General features: G+C 42.8%; 1 protein-coding gene across 1 annotated transcript in view; it reads left to right on the plus strand.

The window, feature by feature from the left end:
- The window catches only part of CCDC85A (coiled-coil domain containing 85A), an 89,777-nt gene that overhangs the window by 55,286 nt on the left and 9,449 nt on the right, over positions 1-25,042 (plus strand). The window contains exon 5 of the mRNA XM_009288486.2: positions 15,525-15,601. Coding sequence (XP_009286761.1) covers positions 15,525-15,601 — 77 coding nt within the window. The remainder of the gene's footprint in view (positions 1-15,524; positions 15,602-25,042) is intronic.

The raw sequence follows: 25,042 nt of genomic DNA on the forward strand, positions 1-25,042 counted from the left end.
CCCCAACAGAAAAAAACAACCAAAACCCAAAACAAAACCCAAAAAACAAAGCAGGCAGTTCCCATTACTATTCTTCTAGCTCCATTTGCTGCCTGAGTGCTTTAGTCTACCAAATTCTGTTTGTCTGATGAGAAATGATGGAACTTGCCACTCCGCTGGAAGAGTTCAGTTCCCACCAGCATTGGATCCTGAGTACTCAAGAAAAGGTTATCTCAGCTGTCTGAGAAAATGCCGTTTTCCTCGGAAAGTGCAGGCTGGCCCGGCTGTGCTGGCGGCTGTCAGCAGAGTGGCATGTAGTGTTTAGCGGCTGCTCTGCCTGATAATTCTGCTGCTGCTGTTGTTGTTGCGGAGCCTCATTGAAATGTGTTTATGCTACAGGAAAGGCAAGCTTATAATTTTCCTGTGCTCCTGGCATGTTTCCAGGAAGAAGTTGTTTTGTGTGTCAACTGTTTCTGAAGTCAGTATGTCGTAATTGCTGCTATTAGAAGAATGGGAGGAAAGGAGATTCCTTATACTCTCCAATCCCTTGCTTTGAGATTTTTCTTTTAGTCTTCGTTAAGACTGGAAATTTCTGTTGAGTTTGTGAGCAACGGTCTTCTGCGAAACCTTGCCTTCTCCGTGGCCAGTGGCACAAGCCCTGCACAAAGCCTGCCCCTGAACCGTAAGCCCCAGTTTCTGCCAGAGAGGAGCTAAGGACAGTTCTCTGGTAAACTCCGGTAGAGGCCAGATAGTTGTTACCATCTAGGACTTACCAGTGGGTTGCTGGGGGTCATCTTCTGTGTAAGACTTCTCACTGTATTTAGGGACTTTGGTAACACTTAACTGTAGCATGACAAATCTTGGTGCTACGGTACCTATTCCGGTACCCCTGCAGAAGCAGGTGGATGGAGGAAGCATTGCGGGATGTCTTCTGGCGGGTGCTTTGCCAGCTGGGCTGGACGGGTTTTCTTCTTGTGCACAACGTGATGTAAATGGAGCAACGGAGGGTAAGTGATAGAGGTTTTCTCCTGCTGTTTCTGTAGATGAACATGAAAGCAGGGTTGTCCCTATGAATGGCAGGAAGTAATGCAGATGGATTGGAACTGGTTGTCAGGCTTCACAAAAAACACAGAAATGGAGAATATAACCCTTCTGCAATAACTTATTACTACAGATCTTACGTTTATGTCCTAAGTCACAGGAAAAATGTTGTTCATAAACTTAATTTTTGTTTTTTTGTTTTGTTCTTCTGTTTTTGCCAAAATTTTCTGTAGTGTTTATGTTTATGTCCTAAGTCACAGGAAAAATATTGTTCATAAACTTAATTTTTGTCCAATTATTCTTCTGTTTTTGCCAAAATTTTCTGTAGAGGAAAAAGCCCACAGACTTCTTTCGACCATATCCACTTCCAGCAGCGAAAAGGAAACCAGGCATTCCTGGAATTATTCTCAAAATTCCTTTGTCTCCACAGGGCAGGAAGCCAGACTGCATTGTTTTAATGGCATTTTTCTAGCCTTAAACCTCTGAGGCTGTCTATATTTCTCAATTTTCTTCAGAAATTTCAGGATGCTGTCTGCCTTTTGTTACAGCAGCTACCCTGACAGCTCATTTATACACTTATTCTACCTTCCCTTGCCCTCAGCACTATAGTATCTGAGCTCATCCCTGTGTAATAAAATAGTAGGTAGTCTGGTTTTGTTGTCTTTTTAACTTGAATTGCAGTGGTCATATGTATGTAATATAATCTGATTTGTAATTCCTCCCCCAACTGTTTTACTTGTAGTTTTCCTTCAGTTTGTAGTTATAGTCACGTATGTCTTTTATTGCCCAGAACTCTGGGAATAATTACATCTTTTTGTCTTCATTCTAGAAAGTCTCAGGAGATACAGTCCTAGTTTGCAGCTGCTGGGAGTGCAAAATGTTGGTGGTATTTATTTTTCTAGAATTTATTGTATTTCACAACATTATTATATTTCAGTTTTAGTATTACTATTAATCAGATAGACATGATAACTGTGACTGTACCGTACCACCTGCTCAGGAAATGCTCAGCCAAGGAGCAAAAATCTCCCTTCTGTCTTTTTGCCTGCCGAAGGACCAAATTTTTAGTCCTTGTAATGCTATAAAAAAAGCCTTCAGAATGTGGCGAGAATGAAATCCTAATAACTCTAAGGCAGGTAGTGAATATAAAGACTCACCTCACACACACGTGCGCACACAAACATGTGCAGTCTTGATTTTTTGAGGTCTGTCTCATTATTCTGTGTGCACCGTGTAGCTAAGAGGGCCCTGATGCTGAATGGGGCAAGAAAGGGGCCTCGGGAGGTCGCGCAGCTCCTGTCCTCGTGCCAGGGCAGAAGGACTTGTAATGAATTGCTCTGTGTAAATCTCAGCATGAAGGACATGACAGTTTCCAACAGCCTTTCTAACCAAAAGTCTTTGTCAATTATTTATATATTTAGGGAGAGGAAATACGTAAATTGCTTTCCCATTAGTGAAGTAACCAGGAAATAAACAGAGGAGACCTTGTTTAAAATATTTGTTTTGTTCCGATGATGTAGATAAGCAGCTGTGAGAGCTCTCAAGTTTGACTGCTCCGTGAATCATTCTAATGTCTAATAGTCTGGATATTGAAGCCCCTTGTGCAACTGAACAAAGTACTATATCCCTGCAGATGAATGCAGATGATTTAAAAACTTGCAGAATTATTGCAAGTTTACCATTTTCAGGTTCTAAAGTACTCCCTATATTTGACTGATTTCATCCCTGTTGAATTAAATGGTACTTGAAACGTAAAAGGAGAAGGTGCAGGGGCAGCCAACAGCAGTGTGGCATCATCTCATGTGCTTAAGTGGCAGCTCAGAGTGAGCAGTGCAGATTCAGAAATGGCCTTGCTGGGTGGTCGATGGCAGTGTTAGCAACAAAACTGTACGGGCAGTTCTGCGGAAGACTTACTGTCCTTTATTGAGGGCTGCTTGGAGGTATATTTGAATCTTTCTCCTAGATGTTTTGGAAGTGTGATAAAGTGAGAGCACTTCATTAACCTCTTCGATTAGGAAGACGATCACATCATATTAAAACCCAAGGATTAGCTTCGCTAATACTGGTAAAAAGGCACATCAGTGGAGGGGCTGCCAGCAGGACAGGCAGTAGCATCCTAAGGGAACTGCCACATCTGCTGTCCCAGGACCTATGCAACTTATATGGGGTCACTGGAGAAATCGGTTATGCTGACCAGGAAGTGGGCAGCTGGTTATTGAACATGCTGACTTAGGAAATCTCGGCTGGTTTTGCTACAGAGACATTGCAGATACACGGCTAGCAGAAAGGGAAAGAGAGCACAAGGGGCTCCGCCACCATTTGCTGGGTCTGGGAGGTATAGCGTTATACAGTTGTTAAGTTGATAGCTTTAAAGCAGATAAATGTGTATAGTGCAGCCTATCAGTAATGATATGTGCTGTGCTTTGTTACCTGTGAGATTACTTTTAAATTATTAGTGTCTTAATCAGCATCATGTTAATATAATAGCAGCATATTATGATTGCAGTGAAATAACTGTGAAAAGGGCCTGAGAAACCAGAAAACCGTGTTTATGTGGTGCATTTGGTTTCCTCTGAAGCCCTGATAAAACACAGGTTCCTATGTTTTATGCCTCTTACAAGTGTTATTGTTCTGAATCACTTAATGATGTGGTTTTGTATCTGTATCCTTTCACAAAATAAAATGCAGTCTTTGATTAGTTCTAAGGCCCAGCAGCAGCAGTATAGGATACAGCCACAGAGATCTCGGGGAAGGCAGGAAAGGCAACGGGGCAGGAAAAGATATGGGCTCAGGGTAGAGACAATCATATGTCTGACGAGGTGAAAGGGAAATGTGTAAAGGGTGCCTAAACCCTGTCCCTGGGAGAGCATGGATGCCTAAAAATGCAATGCAGCAGGGTTCGGCATGCAGCACCCAAGTTCCCTCTGCCTGGCAGTCACTGCCCCAGCTGTGGTTCTGAAGAAGCAGCAATGGCTGCTGAGAGCCTCACTGGAATAATCACATAATCTCAGCATCATATCAGGACCCCAGAGATAGTGGGTCAGATCTCCAGAAATTAAGGAAACAATGAGGTGAAGCTGGGGCAGGATCCTGCATTAGGTGGGTGCCTTGTCTGCTCTGGTACAGGCATCTCTATGCCCCTGAGGTCAGGTTTGTCTGAGGTATCTAGAACATGCAGGAGACATCTGCAGAGTTTTCCAAAGTGCTGAAGTAGTTTAGTAAGGTGCTGATTTCAGCTGGAGCTGGATATTTAGACTGATTCCTGATCCCCGAGATCCTCGTGGGGCTTTCCCCTCCCAGGGATTTTGTCTGGAGACATGGATGCTCTAGCTGTGGAGGAAGCAGCCCAGGCTCTCGTGTTACATGGCCTGACAGATAGACTATTGGAGGTGGAGTACCTACAGATAGTGACATACTTGCACTGACAGATTTTGGCTTAAAAACCATGGCATTTGAATACTTCTTTTTATTACTCCCTTCCACAGTCAGCCCAAAAAAGTCTTACAGAAGAGATGGAGGCTATACAGACAGCCTTCTCCACTATCATGTAGCTGCCAGCGTGAAATGGATACTTAATTCTCCCTCAGAATTAGGTTCTGAGATTGCCGGTGGAGTAATTTTATGAAATGGTCATCTTTCCTGCTTCAAATGTGACCAGGCTCAGTAGGGACAGGAAGACATTATTATATGATGGCTCTTCAAAGGGCTGTGGGAAGCAAGAGGGTGGTTTCGGTCTAGAGGACATATTTAATCTTGCAACATCTTTTACTACATTTAATAGCCTGTCCTACGTCTTAATTGCTCTGTGTAGAGAAATTAATCCTAAAACCCCTTTCGTCCTGACAATTTTGAATCTGCACTGTGTTTGCCCACGTTATCCTGTCTTCCTCTGGCAGTTCCCCAGCTTCTGCCCTTGCCTGATCACAGGAATGCTCCTCATTGCTCATCCATAGAGATAGATTATTGTATAAATCTAGCTTCTGTTTCCTTCTAAGTCCTGCTGTTTTCATAGTTTTCCCTATTGTGTTTCCCAGTAAATATCCATCCTGTAATAATAGGCTCAGGATTTTGGGGAACACATTCTCCTGCTGCTTTTTGGGTGGGTGGAGTGTCCCGGTGCTGCAGTGGTGACCTGCTAATGCTCTGCCTCTGGGAGGAGATGCCGCACTGCTGCCAAGTGCTCGTTGCTGCAGGGACCGGCCGCTCAGACGGATATCTTGGCCATGCAGGCAGCCTGCCCTGGGCCAGAGGATGCCTGCAGCCATGTGGAAACGCTGGATGTTTTGATGCCTTTGTTTCTAGAGGCGAGAGGTGTGGGTGTCCCCCTTTGTCCTCTCTTTCCATTTAGCGATGGGGTCCAGCCCTTCTGGCGGCAGGCGCTGTGCGTAGCCGCAGGCTCCGTGATGCCTTGCCTTCAAGTGCTACCTGGCATGTCTCGTGCCCGAGGCAGGGTTGTGTAGCTGGGGGGGAGACTGATGGACAGGTCTGAAACTCAAAATTAGATCTTGTGCTCATTAGAAAGTATGACTCATTATTCCAATATGAAATTGTATATTGGCAGAGCTTTTAACACAGCTAGTAAGACATGCTTGGAAATGTTTACAGCTCTGGCAATAAACCCAAATAATTTTTTTCTTTTTTCTTTTCCATTCTATGGTTGAGAATTGAAGTAAGGACTTAAAGCATCACAGAGAAACATCTCTGCAGTTCATCACTATTTATCAAATACATTTATCTTGTATGTGTATTTGAATAACGATGTCCCTTATCGACTCCTCATCATTCATAAAATACTGGGATATGTTTATTTCATAACCACAATATTGTGAAAAGACTCTGAGGTCTTCTATTACAAATAAAGTGAAAGCTTTCTATAAATACATTGAATTTCTTCTCTCTGTGGCATACAGGCTGTGTACCAACTTGGTTTTCTCAATGAAGGATCATAACGTTTCTTGTGGGTATCTGTAAGATGTGTGTGTGAGTGAGATGGTTGGATGTAGGAGAATTTCTATTCTGTTGCTTGAGCGCTGATTGAGATCAAATGACAGAACCATTTAAAATTTCTCATTTTTACTTTCACATTTCGTTAGGAGACTGTGTAAGCAGTAAGAACATCTGGGATATTAGTCTCTTAATTTACCTGGTTAATTCATGTAGCTTGACGTATTTTGGTGTGTTTGTGCAGAACTGATTGCCGCTGTAGCTTTACTTGGTATTTGGGACATGTGCTTTGATTCTGAGTTTTAGGTTGTGTGAGCTGCAATGGCGACTCAATGTGAAGGTTCTTTGTCTGCGGTTACTTGCAGAGCGGGAATAAGAGCTGATCTAAATTTAGCGTCTTGGCATTCAGCTTTTTCCTTCTTCCTTCTCCTCTCTGACATTGGTTAAGGAATTGATTTCTTCATTTGGCTGAGACAGTTATTATCCCTCCCGTGTTTGCTAAATGTAGATGCTACTCTTTTTGTCCAGCATGCTGCATTCTGAAAGCCTTTCTGCCGTCCGGATTGCTGTATCACGGGAATGGTTTAGAACACTCAGAAGTAAGGGAAACCACAAAAAGTTTGAAAAAATGGTTGTATTAGGGCTGTATAATGCAGTTAAGAAGTTTCCCAAACACTGTTGTAAGTGGTTGGTTGCCTTTTTCATGATCTTTGACATGGCAGGTGTCAATTTGCACATCTAAGTTTAAGATTGAACGTAAAAGACTCCTGACCCTCTCAGCAGCTTTTCCTGTACCCCTGAGACAGCAGTCTCACAGATAATAGCTGTATTAAATCCCACTGTTTTCTTGGGTTATTATTATGTGATACTTTTCCCCTGAAGACCGGGTATTCCGGCATTGTTCTGCACACGGGAGATGCTGCTGCTGCCCTGGCTTTCCGGGAGGGCTTACGCAAGGCTTGGTGCTGCTGTCTGCACACCGCAGTTCACTGCGGGATGCTTCTATTGCAGGAAACGGAGTGGCAGCAGGATCAGAAGTGAGCCAACGAGCTAGAAACAGGGCCTGTGAGAGTGGCCTTACTGCCCCTCTTGCTTTTGTGGCACTGCCTGCTGCCCAAATATCTCTTGAAGCTGCGATCGGATGGTTGTCCAGGTTCTCCCAGGTGTGACTACCTCACTGGAGGCCTCTCTGAGCAGGGAGAGATGTAAGGGGTCAGGAAAGGACTCCCTGACACAACTTGCTGTGTGCCGTGGTCTGCAGCCTATAGATAGTAGGATGCAGTCTGCTGCCGTATACTTGCAGTCCATGGTGACCAATTTATTCAATGGTGTATGCAGCTACGGGATCCTTTCCAGCCTTTTCCTCTCCATCCGAATTTGACCCACATAAACCCAGAGTTTGAACTGTTGGTTTCACTCAAACAAGGAGATGCCTTACCAAGGAGGAAGAGTGTGGGTTGGTTGTTCCTCCACATATTCATGTGGCTATCGATCTTTGTTTTGAGTTTTGGCACCTATGTTGTAGTTGTAGCAAGAAAAAGCGTGTGTGCTGTTGTTCAGTAGCTTAAGTAATGTGAAACCTTCTATTTCTGCGCTCTCAGGAGCATCATTTGAATTTGGTTTTGAGTCATGCAAATAGGAACCCATGAAAAGGGAGTTTACAGGTTGGATAACTGCCTCCTAACGAGGCAGTAGATGAGCATAAAAATGATTCATAGGTTTGATCTGATTCAGAATTCCTGGAGATGTAGTTTTCAGTTTTGGCCTACATTGCAGACTTCCAAGTGGAAGCCAATATAATTATTAATTAGAGCCTGCTGTACCAATACTAAAATTCTCAACCAAACTAACTTTTCTGCATTATGTTTCTTCAACATCTGCTGATTTAAGCCTGAAAAATACAATTCTATGTGATAAGAAAGGTGGCCGTGAGTATCTGTGGGGAGTTGTGGGGATGCTAAGGGACCTTTAGTGCATGTATTTGGCACCCCAGTCAGTTTGACCCTCTGGTCCTCTGCTTTTTGCCCTACTGCTGCTGTTGCTGGGGAGCTTTATATTTTCATTTATTGTTTTTTCATTTCATTGTACCGCAAATGGTCATTTAATACGGGCACAGCAGAACTGGGAGAAGCTGGAGGTGGCTAATGTGGACACATGGGGCCATGAAGGCGTGCATGGTTTCACACTGGCCATGTGTTTGCAAGGGACCACTTAACAGATGCAAATCAATGTGATCAGGAGGCATTGGTGTAAGGTCGAAATGTCTTTTTGTAGATTTCCTTCTGTGTACCAGTAGTGAAACCCTCCCTTATTTTTCTCTCTGAGCCAGTGCCCTCATCTACCTTCCTTCCCTAAGCAAAGCTATTCTTAGGCGTGCCTTTTCCAGTCTTTCATTTGGTTTTTGCACAGGAGCCTACTGAACACCCCTCCTCTCCTGCTGCTGCGCTTCAGTCTGGGGGGATGTGCCTGCGGTTGGGGGACACTCCTAATGAGCAAATGAGAGCGCGGTGGCATAGGGACAAACCCAAGCAGTTAAGTAAGTGGAGCCAATAAGGATTTTACCAATCATGAAACATGCAAAATCAATACCACAACAAGCTAATTGCCAGTGAGAAAGGTTTTAGCAATAGCATAATGGATTTGATTTTCTCAGTTTTCATCGATAACGTGGCAAATGCATTTAGCACAGCCTGAATAGTGCTAAAGGATATCAAGCTGGCCAGCTAGAAAAGCTTTGCCGTTGTCACCTCTAGCACTAAAAAAACCCCAAACAAACCAAGGTTAGTGTTACTGCAGACCATTAGCGTGACAGCGTTATCCAGCTGTTAGCAAGACTGTTATGGATAGCTTCAGAGAAGTAGGAAACAAAAGCTTACCTCGTCTGACATCTGATATCATTTTTAGGTGCTCCTGTAGTCGAATCCTTTCTCTATGAGAGTTTTTAAAACTTTTTTTTTTTAAGCTTTTTTGTAGATTAATTCAACTGGAAATTTTGTTGCACCCTAAAGCTAAACATGCAACAAAACCTCCAACAAATGCCAACCTAAATCAGGAAAGTTCTTAAGTGGAAGCCAACCCTATATTTTTAGTAGGTTGTGTCAGAGGCAGCATTCGGGTGACCTCGGGCATTCCTTGGGTGACCTCAGCAAGAGTGAAACCCCCGGGTGCTGCTGCAGCAGAGCGATGCCTGCGCCTCACCACGGGAAAGCGTGTGCACGGCAGCCTGGTCAGCCCAGACCGGCTCACTACAACTGCATAATCCACAGTCTCAAAGTGGCACTTAAATCCAGACAAACGCAAACACATTGGCAATCTGAGTCAGACAGCATCGCTGAGTCATTAAAGGCATGGCTAGGGCTGCCTCAAGACAATGAGAAGTATTTTTTCTTGTAGTAAATAGATAATTTGTGATTAAAAGCTGCTGCAACTGAGAAAACACTATTTTTATATGAAACCTGTGTAAAAATGTCTGATTACAGCGATAACATAATTAGCCCGTGTCCGTGTGCAGTGCGCGCTGAAAAGGGGAAACATGGCACATGTTGCCTGAGAAATAAAACCAAGTGGCGGGGGTAACGTTGCATTCTGGATGTTTGAATTAGCATATGTAAGCTTTTCCCTTTGCTAGGATTCAGTTTTGAAATACTCAGTGAACTAGCAAAGCTTAGTTAATTATATTTTTAATTACAGGCAGAAGTCAAGAAGTGCTGGATCTGCAATCACAAGAATCTCAGCTTGGGGTGGGAGAATTTCAGACAACCATAATACTATCTTAATGCTAATGCTATGGTGTTTGCTGTCCCCAAACTTTCTGAAAATATGTGCCTTAGTGGTAAATAGCTCCTAAACATTCTGGTGAGCTTAATAAAATTTTGTCTTAGGCAAATGTCTTTCTGTCTACATGATAGCACTAATCCTAATGTCGCTGCGCTACAGGGGAATTCGGCTGCACTTTAATAAGAAGTTCTCCTGCACTTATTCAGTAGGAACGTTATGTAAGATGTGCAACCATAATAGAAAATCATAGAAGATGGGGCTAAAAATGACCTTCGGAGGTCGTCTAATCCTGCTGCTGGGAGGCTGGACACTGCTGGTGTAAACACTGAGCAGCTTCACCAATTTAGAGATGCAGGTGGTGTAAATTTGCATTAGTGTAAATCCGACAGTGTGACTTTTTTTTTTTTCCCCCCTCCTTATATTCAAACAAGGTAGCTGAAAGGGGATGGATTGCAGTAATAACATGTTTTAGTCATGAATATTAATATTGAAGTAATTAAATCAGATGACTAGGAATTATAGGACAGGGAGATACTTTGCATGTCATTGAATCTGCTCCCCAGTTAGCATAGAAACCCTTTCATAAACGTATGGAGCTGTCAGTTAATTACAGGAGGGTTTAAAGTAGCCCTTGCACAGCCTTGTTTTTCATCTTCCATTTATTGAAAGATTATTTAGTTTTCATTGCGGGATGCTGGGTGTGGATTTGAATGACCAAAATCCGATTTGATATGCAATTATTATATTCCTACCAACAGTGCAGGAGGAGCAGCATAACAAATGACTTTCCCCGTTGAAGTTGAATATGCCTTAACCGAACCTTCATTGCCATACATCAAAGTATCACTACACATAACATGCTAACTTCTTTGCTGAGGTAAATTGTTGGCAGTTTCCCTCACTTATACCATAAATGTTTAAAATATGCGTATTAGGATGTGACAGCTCTCCAGATTCTGGTGACCTCCTTTAGGAACATGAATACCAAATAGAGCTGAGCCAGTGGAAGCAGAAAATGTTGATGTTAACAGAACCAAGGTGATGTTTGCATTATGATGGAATTGTGTTTTGCCATTTTCTGGCCACGAGGATGTAAGGACTGGCTGCTGCTGCTTCAGAGCAGCCTTCTATCCAGCGTAGCATCTTCTCTTCATGTGGGCCATAAGTTAATGGCTAGGGATCGAGGCAAACAGTATTACTCTTTTCCTCCTAATACCTCCAGCCTTCTAAGTATTTTCAGCTTGGAGGATTTTGCTCTACTTCCTCTGGGATGTCTGCTTTGCTCATCCACTGTATTATCCATTTTCTCCAAAGTTAAAAGATTCTATACTTTTTTTTTTTAACTTCCATGAAGGCAGGTAGCATCTTTTGCTTTAAAGTTAGTCAAAAGGAGGTCTGTGGAATCCCCGTGCTCAGTTTTTGCCGACAACTATTATAATTTGGAATAAGTGATTTTTAAAAATGCAGAAAAAAGGAATTTTAGTCATTGAGTTAAAGCACTTCTTGTGCATTACTTTGAGTTCATATCAGTACTAGAGGTGTTGCATCTCCTACTCTTTCTTTACCTCAAATACTTGTCTGGTCATTAGATAAAATCCCTTTCACCTGCCGTATTGTGCTTGTTACTCAAGCTCATTTGAACAAGTAGAAGTGTAGGTTGAACCCTTGAGTTTCTGCTTTCTGTGGGGTTCTGATCTGCTTTCTGTGGGGTTCTGATCCGTTTGCTTTGCAAGGAGCTAATAGGCAGGTAGAGAACCTCAGTCTTTAAGAAATTCTTTGCTTTGCAAGGAGCTAATAGGCGGGTAGAGAACCTCAGTCTTTAAGAAATTCTCCAGTGCAATCCCACAGTTGCCTGTGAGTTGTAACCCTCCAGTCTCTGCAAAAAAACAAACCTAGAAAAAAAAAGGAAAGTACCAGAATTTAACGTGACATCCTCAACCATTCTAAAATAGCAGAGGATAATCTAGCTTAAAGAACGTTATGAATTACTTGATAGCCTGAGATCAGGTGCAGTCACACGAAAATGGATAAAGCCAAGGCATAAATATGCCTTTGGCAGCAATGTAAGCGCCTGATAAAGTTTGACATAACCCCAAAATATCTACTAGCTTCAAGAGTGTGGATGTCAAAAGAAAAAGAGATCAGCTACATAAATATTAATGTTTTCTAATAACATGTTAGAGTGACGGATGTGGAGAAAGCGTGGATTGTCACTGAATTTCCCTAAAAGCAAGATATTACTGTCTCTCTAATAATTTGGAAAAGAATTTTAGTTTCAGCGCTGGAACGAAGCACCACACGGTGATCACATTTTCAATGATGCTAAGAGCACGGGAAGCTCATTTGGTAGGAATCCATTCCTGAGAATGGGACTTGTTCAAAATTGTTGCTCCCGTAGAAGTGCCTAGGGAAGGAAGGTGGGAAGGAGCAGAAATAATGTAACCAAGAAGCCCACAGGTGATGAAACTGGTAGTTTGGCTACTGCAGTGTCATGTCTCTGTGGTCAGATCTTGTTTAGATGTGGGCCCAAATTAATTGTTTGTCTGTCTTTATTTGAGTATGCGTTTGATCTCAACTTAGTTAACAGTTTCTGAGCTATTACCCAGAACATAGTAGTCGAGCTTTCGTGGTGTTAATACAGATGCTGTTTTTCCCTGGTTGTGTTCTGGGCAGAGGAAGCTTGGCAGATCTGTGTTTGGAAGTTTATCTGTAAGCAGTCTACAACTCAAGTTTAAGATTCTGCAAATACGGGAGGGCTTTTCTGTGTACTTGCAGCTCTGTGAAAATGAGCAATGTTAGATAAATCTGTTTGGGGAAGGATAAAACACAAAAAGGTTTTATGACTAATGACATCAGCTAAGGATCATCTTGTTTGCGCGGGTTATGTTTCAGAGCAGTGGTTGCCTGACACGCTGTAGCATCTTATTAAATGCTTTATTATAAGACAACAATAATGTTATGGAAGTGATGCTAAGTTTCTGTACTGCTTTCCCTTTGGGAGACATTTGTTTTCAGCTCAGATACTGAAGCTGAAGCATTACTAATGCTTACTTACTAACATAAGTTCATTCTGCTTCAGTTTTAAATTGCTTAATTGTCTTGTGAAAATTTGCCTGGAATGACAATGGGAGTGGTACCGGGTAACCATTTTCTGGGTGGCAATTTTAAGATTTGCTCTTTATTTAGAGCTCTTCACTGGTCTCCAGGCTGATTAAGAACAGATGGATCATATAGTCCTTTTCATAAATACTTTTAAGATGTAACTTTAAAAAAAAAAAAGTAGTTTGCTATTGGTGTTGCTGGTGACAGCGTTTCACTTTGTGTATTTTCAATTCCTCTGTCTCTCATGTCCTTGACTGGCCTTTCTGCTCATTTTTTTTCCTCTAAGCTCATAGCATCACAGCATAAATATATTAACAGATGCTAAAATTTATATGCATCTAGTCTATGTGTCAAGAAGACTCGCCTAAATAAGGATTTGCTAGATCAAGCCTTTGGTAGATGACCTGATTTTCCATTTTAATCAGATTACAAGAGGAGATTTAAATAAATATTTCACGCTTTGGAAGGGTTAACAGGCACGGAGATTTCAGACCGAATCCTCAGCAGGTATGAACTGGCACTGGGAAGTTGCGAACTGACAGCAGAGTTGTGTGATCTGAAGCAGCAGAGATCTCAGCTCTGGACTCCCAACATACAAGTGAAGAAATAAAACTGAGAGGCAAACTTTGCCAAGAGCTATACACTGCATGAGGAGCTAATAAATGGTAAAACAGAAAATTACAAGAGACCCAGAGTTGACGAGAATGCAGAAGGGAGCTTGCGTGAAGTGGGCTGGTGGGCACAGCTGGGAAGTCAGACTTGAGCATGAAGTCTGAGCCCAAGCTAACATAGCAGTGGACTTGTAAGCAGTGAATTTAAAGATGGCTAGTGCCAAAGAAAGTGCCTGCTTCAGTGCCTCCAAAAAGGTGGTTCCACATAAACCATCTTATGTAGAACACAACAAAGAGAAGAGATGAGACGTGCTGGGAACTATTGCCTGTGGTAATGGCCATAACGGTGAGGGAGCTTCTGTGGCTCCTTCCAAAAGTGCTGCTGCTGGGAAGGAAGCTGATTTGATGGGAGGGACCCTGTCATATATAGTTAATTTAATAAGCTGTTCATCTTCTAAGTGCTCATTTGAGCTAGGCTTAGCGACTCTCCAGAGATGCATCCATCACTAGCTATGAAAATCCTTATGCAGCAGAGCGCGCAGAACCTCAGATTACCTCTTTCCCTTTTATCGTACAATGCTATTTTTAATCCAGTGCCTTGCTGTGTATTAATCATTTTTGACAAATTACTTCATGTTGTGTAAATTCCCATGCACTATCTGTGTGTGCATATTTTAGCCTATTGCAGTCTCATAAGAGCAGTAAGTGACACCTCATTTCCCATCACCTTTATTTTATGGGCAGGCTGGCATGGTGATTAGGTATCAGAGGAAACCGGTGCACAAATTCGTCTGTCAATTTAAACCAGTGAACAGCTCTGTTGTCAATGCAGCTTTGCAGGGTTGTATCAGCTGACAGTACTGCCCCGATACCCATGGATTCCATACCATTAATCATCAGAGATAATTTTACTAGTTATGTGGTAGTATGAGTACAAACATGTTACTGGCAGAGAAAGTTGAGTGGATCATTGAGTCAGGAGTGAGTACGTGGTGGACTTCCATCTACGTACAAGGAGTACAGGAGTCACAGCAGTGTTTCTGGACTGAGAAGATATCTTTTCTCTTACAGTCGAGTGCTACTTTCTCAGGCATGTGTTTCTCTTAGATATGGGACTTTAATAGCAGAAATTCTGTGCGACCAAGAAAGCTCTCGGATGCTTTTAGGGATGGATCATGGATCTACCCTTCCTACATAAAGTTTTTGGGAACAGAGCAGACTAGGAGTGACTCATATTCTCCATAATCAACCAAATTATCTCATGAAGGTCAGTGAGGTTACTTGTGAATAGAGCGGGCAGCATTTTGCTCTTCAACCAAGCCCTCATAGCAAAGCAGCACTGTGAGAGCATGTCCTAGTACGGTACTGCCCTGGCGTGCGTGGGGTGAGGAGTACTCGCTGTGAGCAGCGCTGTGCCCCGGGCTGTTGTGCTATCGGCCAGGCTCCAAACCCTCTCCGGGCCCTGGGGGGACACATCTGGTTTCTAGCACAGGCTCAAGCCGTGACAACACGTCTGGTTCCTAGCAGAGGCTGAGGCTTGAGCCTCCGTGCCGGCAAGCTGCTGTGTTCCCCGCAGGTGAGATCACAGCTTGCGGGGGGAGGCTGCGTGTGCACCACCAGACCTCCACGGTGGAGGGGCCTCTTTGGCTGCGTCTTCCTGCAGAAGACTATCTTCTCTTTCTGGGCTTTCCAGTGGTGACTTGGTAGGATAATGCATTACTCTTGTGGAGTATTTCCAAAATGCAGTACAAGCTCACAGAGTTTGGGGGATGGGATGGAAGAACTCAAGTCTGTGTTGCCTTTCTGTAAGGTACCTTGTGTCTGAGAAGGGACCACCTTAAAGTGCAGCAATTGAGAATCACAAGCAACAAGGAATTGGATTAATTCTAGTATCAGCATTATTTGACATCCTCTCACTGCTCTTGAGAGGAGCAGAGCTGAATGTTTAATGGACGTTTGAGAGGGGCAATCTGCTGTGAGTACAAGTCAGAATGTGGCACAGGCTCTGACACTAGTAAACACAAGCAGATCTCTGTGGATAATATGAGTTTTTTTCTTTTTGATTTTTAGAATCAACCTTGTCCTATGTTAGGCAGCTGGAGGCAAGAGTAAGACAGCTGGAGGAGGAAAATCGCATGCTGCCCCAGGTGGGTGACTTCCGTTGGTGGGAACAGTAGCCGGCAGCTAGACAGCAACACTCGAGTCTTTGTGCTTGAGATAAAATCAGTATTACTTGTCATTTGACGTTACTGTATTTGAACACTCAGGCTAATCGTTCGGATAATCAAAGGCACTCACGTCTGTCTGTTCATCTTGCTTGTGATTGAGTGGGGTATTTATTTAAGACTATGACAATGCTTTCATTAATTTTTGTCCTTTGCAGGTGTTGATACCTTGCTAAGAAAAATTCACTGGAAGCCGCTGCTTATAATTAATTAATTTAAGGGATGAAAATCACAGTGAACTGACCCTTTATATCCTGGTTTTATTCCAAGAGCTTCTTGTTATTAAAATATCAAGTACTTTTTATAGTTAACCAAAATATTTTGCTCTAAGAATGCAAATATGTTAAGTAATAATAATTGGGTTATATTATTTTTAATATTTTGAGGAGTATATTAGATGCGTAAATGCAAGACTGAAATTAAATTGAATAAATAAGCAAATATGAAGTTAAAGGTTTTCGCAATATGTTTTTAAGAATGCAAAATTTTGAAGTTCATTAAGAATAAATCGAAGATATTTGTAATTTTTTATATATACACATAGATACCAGTGCATATTCCTATTATATTTCATTAGGTAATCCTTAGAAAAATCCATAAAGCCTCCAAATGAAGTTGCCCACTGGAAGAAAAAAGAAGTTGCATTTTGTTTAAATCAAACACTAGTTTAAATGAAGACATTGGTCTGAAGAAGAAAAGTGCGTTTTGTTGAACTTAGCACTGTTATTTGAATGTAAAATCCAAGATACCAGTGAAATGTAGTAAGAAGTAAAATCCACTGGCTCATATTTATTGATTTGTATAAGCTAAGATTAGCTAGAAGATACCAGCCCAGGTTAACAATTTCCTTAAGGCAGATTTTAAGTAAGTGTGGTGGGTTTTTTTCCTCACCTACAATATGACAGTTGGAAGGGCCTCTTAGCTCTTGTTTAGCTCTTGACTTGCTAGGTGACCTTGAACAATTTGTGTAACTTCTCGGTACCCTAATCTTTTGATCTGGAAAAGAAGGGCAGCAAGAATGGTTAAATGTCTGTCCATTAACATGTATACAGTCTTCAATAGGAAAGACAAAGGTTGATCTTCAGTGATAAAGAATATTATTTTCTTGTCAAGAACGGTGTTCAGGGCAAATGTTAACAAACCTGCCTGAAAAATGCCATTGTGGTTTGTCTTGGGTCTGGAACAACACTGGGGGATAAATTGTGCACAACATTCTTTGTGGGCAAAATCTTTAGAAGTGGCCATATGTTTTATTTGTCTGGGATTTGAGGCGCTCAGGTGGAGACCCATGAAATGCATTACCAGACCTTGCCAAAGACTGGAACACCCACATTGTGGATGTTGAGTTCATTGAAAATATCTTAGATAGGGTGCCAAAACCAGAAAATACTGCTTGTGAAAATAGCACCTAAGCCTGTTGCTGTTGCAAAAGTAATTGTAACAAAATGTGCCGATTGTGGGGTTTTGAAGGGGAAGAACTAGGTGAGCAAGCCTGCAAACTGCTTTTTGTTTTTAAATACACAGGTCAGAGTTTGTCTTATGTTTGGTTTTGTTGGCACAAGGATCTGTAGTAGAGTTCTGAAAAATCTCCTAATATCTCTGGATGCTTTATTATAAGAAATAATGACTGACAAGGGTTCAGGTTTCTTGGCACATATTACTCACCTTTCCTCCTGAAGAAAGGCATTGCTTTGGGGAGAGGAAGGAAATGTAGACACCAAGCTTATTCGACTTTGCATTTGATTACCTCGGCATTGTATTTGCATGAGTTCATTTAGGGGGTTTGTTGTTCCTGTGAGTAACACCCTGAACGTGCTATCAGTGGTGATCAGACCCCGTCACAACGACAGGGACGCAGGACGGAAACGCATAAGCTCCTGGCACTGGTTCGGTTCTGTTTAACGGGAGGAATAGGAGTTTGTTGGGCGTTAAGCCAAACTGAGTGCTTCTGACAAATCAGCTGAAAATACACTATGAGCTCCACAACTGATGAAGGTTTTTGGCACAGCTCTTACTCAGTTACAGTGTTGTGCCTTAAAATTTCACCAGTGCTTCAGTAAGAGAGTGCCTTTTGCTTTTTGCATAGCACCTCGTTGATGGCGTACTGGAGCACCGGGAGGGTTTGGGAGTTGCAGGACTGCACTTAGTGTGAGAGGTGACGACTCGCACTCGTGAGTGTGACGCCTCTGCTAGGTCTTTACCTAAGAGTCCTTGCCTTGCTTTCTGAGGCTTTTTTCTCTCCTCCTGCCATGCTTTTCTTCTTTTTCCTCTCTGCTATCAATATCCTTTCTTTCCCCCCTTTTCTGCTGTGTGTCACTCATGAAAATGCACTGGCACATTTGTTGACACCCTCTTCAGATAAATCACTCCTTTCATCTATCACTTAGTATGGTTCTTTTCTAATTTCTTTTGCTTTGCTTGTCTCCCTCTATACGTATTAGTTTTCTTTTCAAAACCCCACAGATCTCTAATGTAAAAGTTTTATTAATATTTAGTGGCAAGAACATTTCCAGAGAAAATGGTTTTAAGTGCTGCCATCACTGTTCAAATGGAATCTGAGTTTTAGTTCACTCTGCTGTATTGAAGGGCTTCTTTGTCAGGGGAAATGCAGTACCACCACTGCGTCAGTATTTTAGTTTGATCAGGTAATAGAAAAGGTATAAACATGCGCATATTCACTTAAGCCTGGTTATGTCTCTTCCTGTGCTGCGCAGTTGTTCTGGTGGCGGTTTGTAGCATAGTAGTGGGTTTAAGAGTTATGAGAAGCCGTAGATGGGTTGTAGGTTTGCTGTGTTGGTCAGAGCTGTAATTAGCTGGGTTTTTTTGTTGTTGTTGTTTTTTTCCTTCTCTCAGATAGCGTGTAACAAGATATGATCCAGACCCTTTCAGTTTCTGGCCACAAATAGGATTTTTGTGCAAGAAAGCAGATACTTTCCAAGATTTATGGTATGCAGCTGGGTCTTCTGTTGAGAATGCCAAACTGTGCCAGCTGCGCCCAAGACAAGGGGTGTGCAGCTTGCGCTGGTGCTTCTTGAACACTTGTGTAGGTAAGGGTGCGTGACAGCAGTGTGTAGAGGCAAAAGGATTTGAGCAAGAACATTTCTGTTTTGCTGGATGGATTTCAGGCCAGAGTAGTTCCCCCATGGGGCTGGGGCAGGAAAGCTCTCTGCAGCACACGGGCTCTGGCAGTGCCGCTGCCTTCTGCTGCCTCAAAATGTACACGAAACTACAGCATCACTGTGGATTGAGTTTTGTTGCTAACATTAAAAAAAAAAAAAATACATGATAGTATGGCCAGTGCTCTAACCAGAACGTAGTGTCTGTGCATATTGTAATGAAGATACTCAGCAATAATTAAGAAAATAGTAGGGACCAAACAATGGATTCAGATCCCAGTTAGAGCTTCCTGGGCTGTGACAGATCTGTTATGTCAGTGAGTAACTTCAGCTAACTGAAAACAGGAGTGTCCTCCCAGACTTGATGTGGGGCGTAACTGCTATCCATGCCTTATGCTGGGGGAAGCGGGATCAGGATCTGGCAGCCACATGTCAATTAACTGAAGATATCCCTGAATTTTTGTAGGGGTAGTATTTCAAGGCTGATAAGCTCAGCTGAAATGTTATGGAAATGTGGACATCTGTCATATAATGACAGTAAATGCATTTGCAAAAGATATACTTGGCAAGGCACCCAATTTTAATTGCTTCAGTTTTTATTTGTTTCATGGGAGGATGGAGCAAGAGGCAGAGATGGAGAATTGTCAGGCATTTCCCCTTTCTAACTCTTTGTCCTTGTAATTTAGCCTTACCTTTTAATGAAGGGGAAAGGAAGTATTGCCAGGATGCTGCTTTCTGAGTGAACAAACTGCATGGGGCCAGAGGCTGGATGCGGGGAGCTGAGCTCCAGACTTCCACAGCATGCAGCACCAAAGCCACGAGGCAGGTGTGGTGCAGGGCTGAACTGGAGCCCCTCTGCTCCTTCTCATGTGGGCTTTTCTGCCTCCGTTTCCTCATTCTTTCCTTTACAAGTCTTTTGGTCCTTTTCCATCTTTTCGTTGCTTCTCTTTCAATTCTACTGTTGCTTCAGGCACTGTTTTTGGGTTTTGCATCCTTGTTAGCCTTTTCCAGTCCTGGTACGTTTAAGTGTGAAATGGCAGGCGTGACCCTTACGCACACACAAGTTTATTTTTAAGCTCTTTCAACACTTTTCATTTCCCTCTTTCTTCCCCCTTCCATCAGATTACCACATTTTATTTCAACCCATTCCCAAATCTTTCAAAAACCATTTTGCTGAGATCTGTGGTTTTTGTTTTCCCTCTGCATGGCATGGTTTCAGTTATAAATCTAATTAGAAGATGGGAACTGTTTGGTTAGTATTTTTTTTGTAAAATCTGTGTCACTCACAGTCCAATAATGTTTGTCTCCTCCCTTCCGTAGCGTGCAGAAGAATAGGGAATCCTTCAACCAAAATGTAATTAAAACCCATTGAACAAACCCATGTTACCTAATCATGTCATCAAATATTTGCTGAAAGTAAATCAACAGCATCCACCCACCCTGTTCTTTCATGTGCTCTCATCCTCAGTTTAAATTAATAGGTCATTTAATGGAGCGACTTCAGTTTACAAGAGCTGAGGTTCTGACCAGAGTCTTTGTCTTGGGGTGTCCTAAGCATAGCGCTTCCATCTTGGTTGGCATGGGCAGGCTGAATGGCAAGAGCTTATGGGCTTGATGTTACAAAGGTGCAAAATCAAGAAAAACCTGGTGTACAAAAAGAGTTGCAGTTCAGAGAGAAGGACAGATTATTATTTTTCCAGAGTAATTTCCAAAAGTACTCATGATTTTCTAGTAGAATCCACTGAATCTTCCAGATTTTAAATAGTGGTGGTCTTTCTATGCGTGGCCTCCAAGATTTGGAGGTGCTACAGCCTAGAGCCTTTTTCTCTTACAGGTTCATTAGCAAAAGAGGTTTGTGAAGGGCCTGCTGAAAACGGTTGTTTCTGAAGGTGTGTAGCCAGCAATGGTTTTGGCCACTCAGAAATCTGAGTATGCTTCAAATATGCTGTGAAGATACGTGGATTTTGGCAGCAATATGCTGAAGCAGAGGTTTCTACTGAGGTCTCTGAGAACAGGAATTACGGTGAATAACTGCAGCATTTTAAAAGTGTGTATTTTAATTGACAGGAATGTTCCCTAAAAAAAGTTGTTGCCATTTTGTTTAGTGCATTATTAATCCAGCAGAGCAACATACTGCAGCTTATTGCTTTCTGTTTCTCCTTTCTCCTGCCTGTTTGAAACAAGCTGACAAACACAGCCTGTGTTTTCTTTGAGCTAACGGGGAAATTGAGGGCTGGGAAAATCAGAAAAAAGCTTTGAAAATCAGGTAGTGATTGAACTGGCGTGGCAGTTACCCAGCAGGAAGGATATACTTCCCAGTAAACCACTTGCCTCTGCGATAAAAGGCAGCTGGAGAACAAGGTCTTGTGCGTTTGCTGAGGTAGGTCTCTGACGGTAAGTGAACCGAGCAGTGCCCAGTGGACAGGAAAATAGTGTTCTCTCAGAAGCTTTGGTGAGGCGACTGCAAGTGTCCTTGGGGCAGAGATGGGCTGTGTTTTTTCCTCTTCAGCTATCCCTGCGTGCCGTGGAGAGGTTGCGAGTCAGGCGGCAAGTGGCATGCTTCCTCCAGAGAGGGGCTGGCAGATGAACTGCCACTGATTTGAGCTATGCTTTGCACTATGTAGTGCTTTGCACTACAGTGGTTTTCATTCATGACTATCCTTATCAACAGTATGGATTGAAAAAATGATGTTTTCTACTGGCTCAAGTAGAAAGGCTCATGATTAGTTGTCTCCATCAAAGAGTATCCTGTTCTACACAGGGGTCTTTATTCTGACCACGACCAGGGTACAGTGCAGGGTTTGCCTCTGGCGCTATGGGAGAATGGCCTGAGTATCCTTAATGTTTTGCAGTCAGTGTGAGGGAGATGCTAAATTCCCATTCATCTAATTTTTTTTGTTATGTGATATTATGGGGTTGAGTCAGATTTCCTGTGCTTTCTATTCACTAGAGTCGCGTGTTGGCATTAGATATTTTGTAGATTTACTTGCAACAGAAAATGGATCTGCATGTTTAGTGATGGCAGTTCCCTCTGTTATCTTTGTGGCAAAACGTACAGGAGATATTATGTGATTTTTACCTGCTTCAGACAATGCGCTTTCTGCAGCGGTATCATCTGCACACAGTACACATTAGACTTGGGGGAGGCAACATGCAAACCATGCTTTAGCTTGGGCACAAGGGCTGGACGGGGGCGGTAGGAAAGGTTAGCAATGTGGGATGAGCAAAAAACCCATTCTTTCTCAGACGTTGACATTGTGCAGCACTGTTTTTTCAAAATTACTCAAGATATTTAAAATCAATACAGATTTCAGCACTATGGAGCCACAACTTCATCCTTTCTGTCTGATTTGGTTCCACTTCCATAACTTTGTTACTGGATAATAAATGAAAAGATCTGTCCAAAACACGTGGACACATGGAATGCCTACTTTGAGTGGCTGAATGCAAGTGCTATGTGTGGAGCTAGAGAAGAGGAGGAAGGGAACAGGATTTCTCCTCCCGTCCTCAAAGTCCTGCTCAGGATCCAGTGGTAATCTGGGTTGGGCAGTGGCAGAGAAGGGACTCGGTGCAAGGAAACTCAGGTCAAGTTTTGGTGGAAGGTTAAACATTGCCATGCTCCCGACTGGCAACCAGCAGCTGTGATGGTAGGTCTGAAAAGCACACTTTTCTAGGCTCCTAAGGCACCTTGTTTTCAGACACCACCACTTTGGCAAAGTGCCTCTTCCTCTTGTTTTGCTTCACTGCCTCAGAAACTTGTAATGCACTCAGTAGAGCTGAAGAGTCTTCAGGCTCACAGGACTTGCTGAGGAACAGGAGACGCACGTTCAGGCTGGTCCCATCCCCATCATCTGCTGGAATAAGCTTCCTCCAAAGAAGGCAGAAGCTGTACTGCCTCTGTGGAGTGGCCTCACCTGAGATGAGAAGTCCCTGAGCTGGAGAATGCGACTTCAGGGCTGCAAAACCTGCCTTATTTTTTAAGAAAAGCTTATGTCTCTTATCAAGGACAGAGGGAGAAGGATGTCCACAGGGGAAATACGAATTTTCAATCTCCTACCAACATGCGTTGAGAACGCTGTCTGCTTAAAGCAGTGTGTTCACAACAAGTTTCTCATTCTCATGAAGGGAGACAGAAACATGCTGCATGTGGCACAGAAGAGGCTGTGGAGGACAGCTGCCTGGAGGAAGGCCTGAACTCTGACAGCAGCACAATTCACAGGACTTTTGGATTTTCTCATATTCAGGAGGGTTTAGATGTACAATCTGTACTAATTTTCCCAGCCTTTTAATAGCAATATTTATATTTTACCATTCAAAACTGACCAAAATCTTTGCTGGCCCTGGAGTCAGTAAAGAAACAGAATACTTTGACTTACAAAAAAACCAAAGCTGACTGAGGGAACTTACCCTAAACCAGAATTGCTCCAATCTGCTTTATTACCCCTTTTCCTTCCTCTCTCATTTCCTTTCCCAAAGTATAGCATTAAGTCTGCCCAGTCACTAACAGATCTATAAATCCTTCCCAAAGAAAAACAAGTCCTAAACCTCCCTCCATACATCACAGCAAATTGATAATAGTCATTGCTGCGGAGAATTGTAGGATGATACACTGCACGCTGCCCTAAGTGTGTGCCGGTGTTGTCAGCCTACTTACGAGACCCATTAGTGCCCACTGTTGCCGTTTACACTGCATCCATTGCTTGGCAGGAGGGCGACACTGGAAGACGAGTTCGTGTACCAAATGGGGTTTCGTATTCAGACTCAAGGTACCTTTTCCGTGGGCTTAGCGTATGCGGCATTCTCTTTTTTTTTTTTTTAATTGTTTTTAGGGTTTTTTTGAATATGTGAGGTTCAGTCCTGCAGACGATTGCTGGGATTGAGTCTAACATGTTCAGTAGTTGCAAGGGTTCTCTCTGCGATGTGCCCCTTTGGCACTGCTGTGAGCCACGCAGCGTTGGTTACAAAGGCCTGGGCATATCCTGACAAAGTCATGCACAGCATGTAAACTTGCTTTGGACCCCGGGGTACTTTTCAGTTAAATATTTTCAGGCAGGCTGGATCTGTGAAGTTCAGCCTCATGTCATCTCTCTGTGCCCTTTTTCTCCCACACCCACCTTCATCTTTCCTATTGTTTAGATTATAGACACCCCCAAAAAGACTGCAACGTGCTATGTGCTTGCTCAGCAGGGCAAATTAGTGCACATCGGGGCACTGATTCTGATCAGAGGCTCTTTCCACTGTCATTATTTTTCCTTCAGAAATGCATTTCCCACACATTGCAGCAGGAATTACTGCTACATTATTTCTTAATGTTTCCTACAGTGTTTCTTACTCTGTAAGAAAGGAACTTTTCATCTCTCAATCTTTGAAATGTTTTTCTTTATATTTCTCTTTTTTTTTTTTTAAACAAAATTCTGCATGAAGAATGACAGTGAAGAGCAGGTCAGGTTGAAAGCACCTCGGAAGTGTCTACTCAGGCTGTCTCTGTCGCTGCAGCTATCACATTGCTGTCCATGAATGCAGCAGGGGTATTTTTAGCACTCCTCCGAAGCAGGCTGCTTGCTTGGGTTACCTCGGCACTGCAGTCGCTCCAGGAGATGCTTTACATCCTGCAAAGTTTGAGGTGACTGAGCTGTAAGAGTTTAGGTAGCTTGCATTTGTTTGGCAGTGTCCTGAAGAACCCCTTCCAGGTGTTCACTGGGAGGAAGAAGCCCCTGAGGTTGTCACTGTTGGGTATAAATTGACATCTCGCAGGCAAGCAGGGGGGCACTTGCCCTTGCACCAGAGCAGTCAGAGGCAGGGAAGGAGTGAGCTGGCAGCCCGGAGCTCCTGGCTCCTTCCCTGGTCGGCTGTGGCTGAGCTTGTGTTGCAAACCTTGCAGCAACGTTTAAAAAAGTGAGTTTTGTTGAAGGAACAACCTCCAGAATTATTGGGATAAAATTAGACATTCTCAAAACCTTCCTCTGGAATTGAAATAATCTCTCTGAACCTCGCAGCACTTCTGTGAGGTAACGTACATACATAAGAAATTTTATTACTATGTCCTGATTTTCCAGATAGGCACCCTTGAGGGCCAGAGTGTTTGGGTGACACCCAACAGTAGCACTTGAGCTACCTCACGTGGATCTTGGTTACTGTGGCACAGAAAGAGGGGGACTTTGGAGTGAAACATGCCTTCAGTGCTTCTCAGCTTTTTTTAAAAAAAAAAAAAAAAAATCAGAAAAGGCTGCCTGGGATTTTGGGGGGG

This window comes from Aptenodytes forsteri, unplaced genomic scaffold (assembly GCF_000699145.1).
Source record: "Aptenodytes forsteri isolate BGI_AS27 unplaced genomic scaffold, ASM69914v1 Scaffold185, whole genome shotgun sequence".
NCBI classification, from domain to species: domain Eukaryota; kingdom Metazoa; phylum Chordata; class Aves; order Sphenisciformes; family Spheniscidae; genus Aptenodytes; species Aptenodytes forsteri.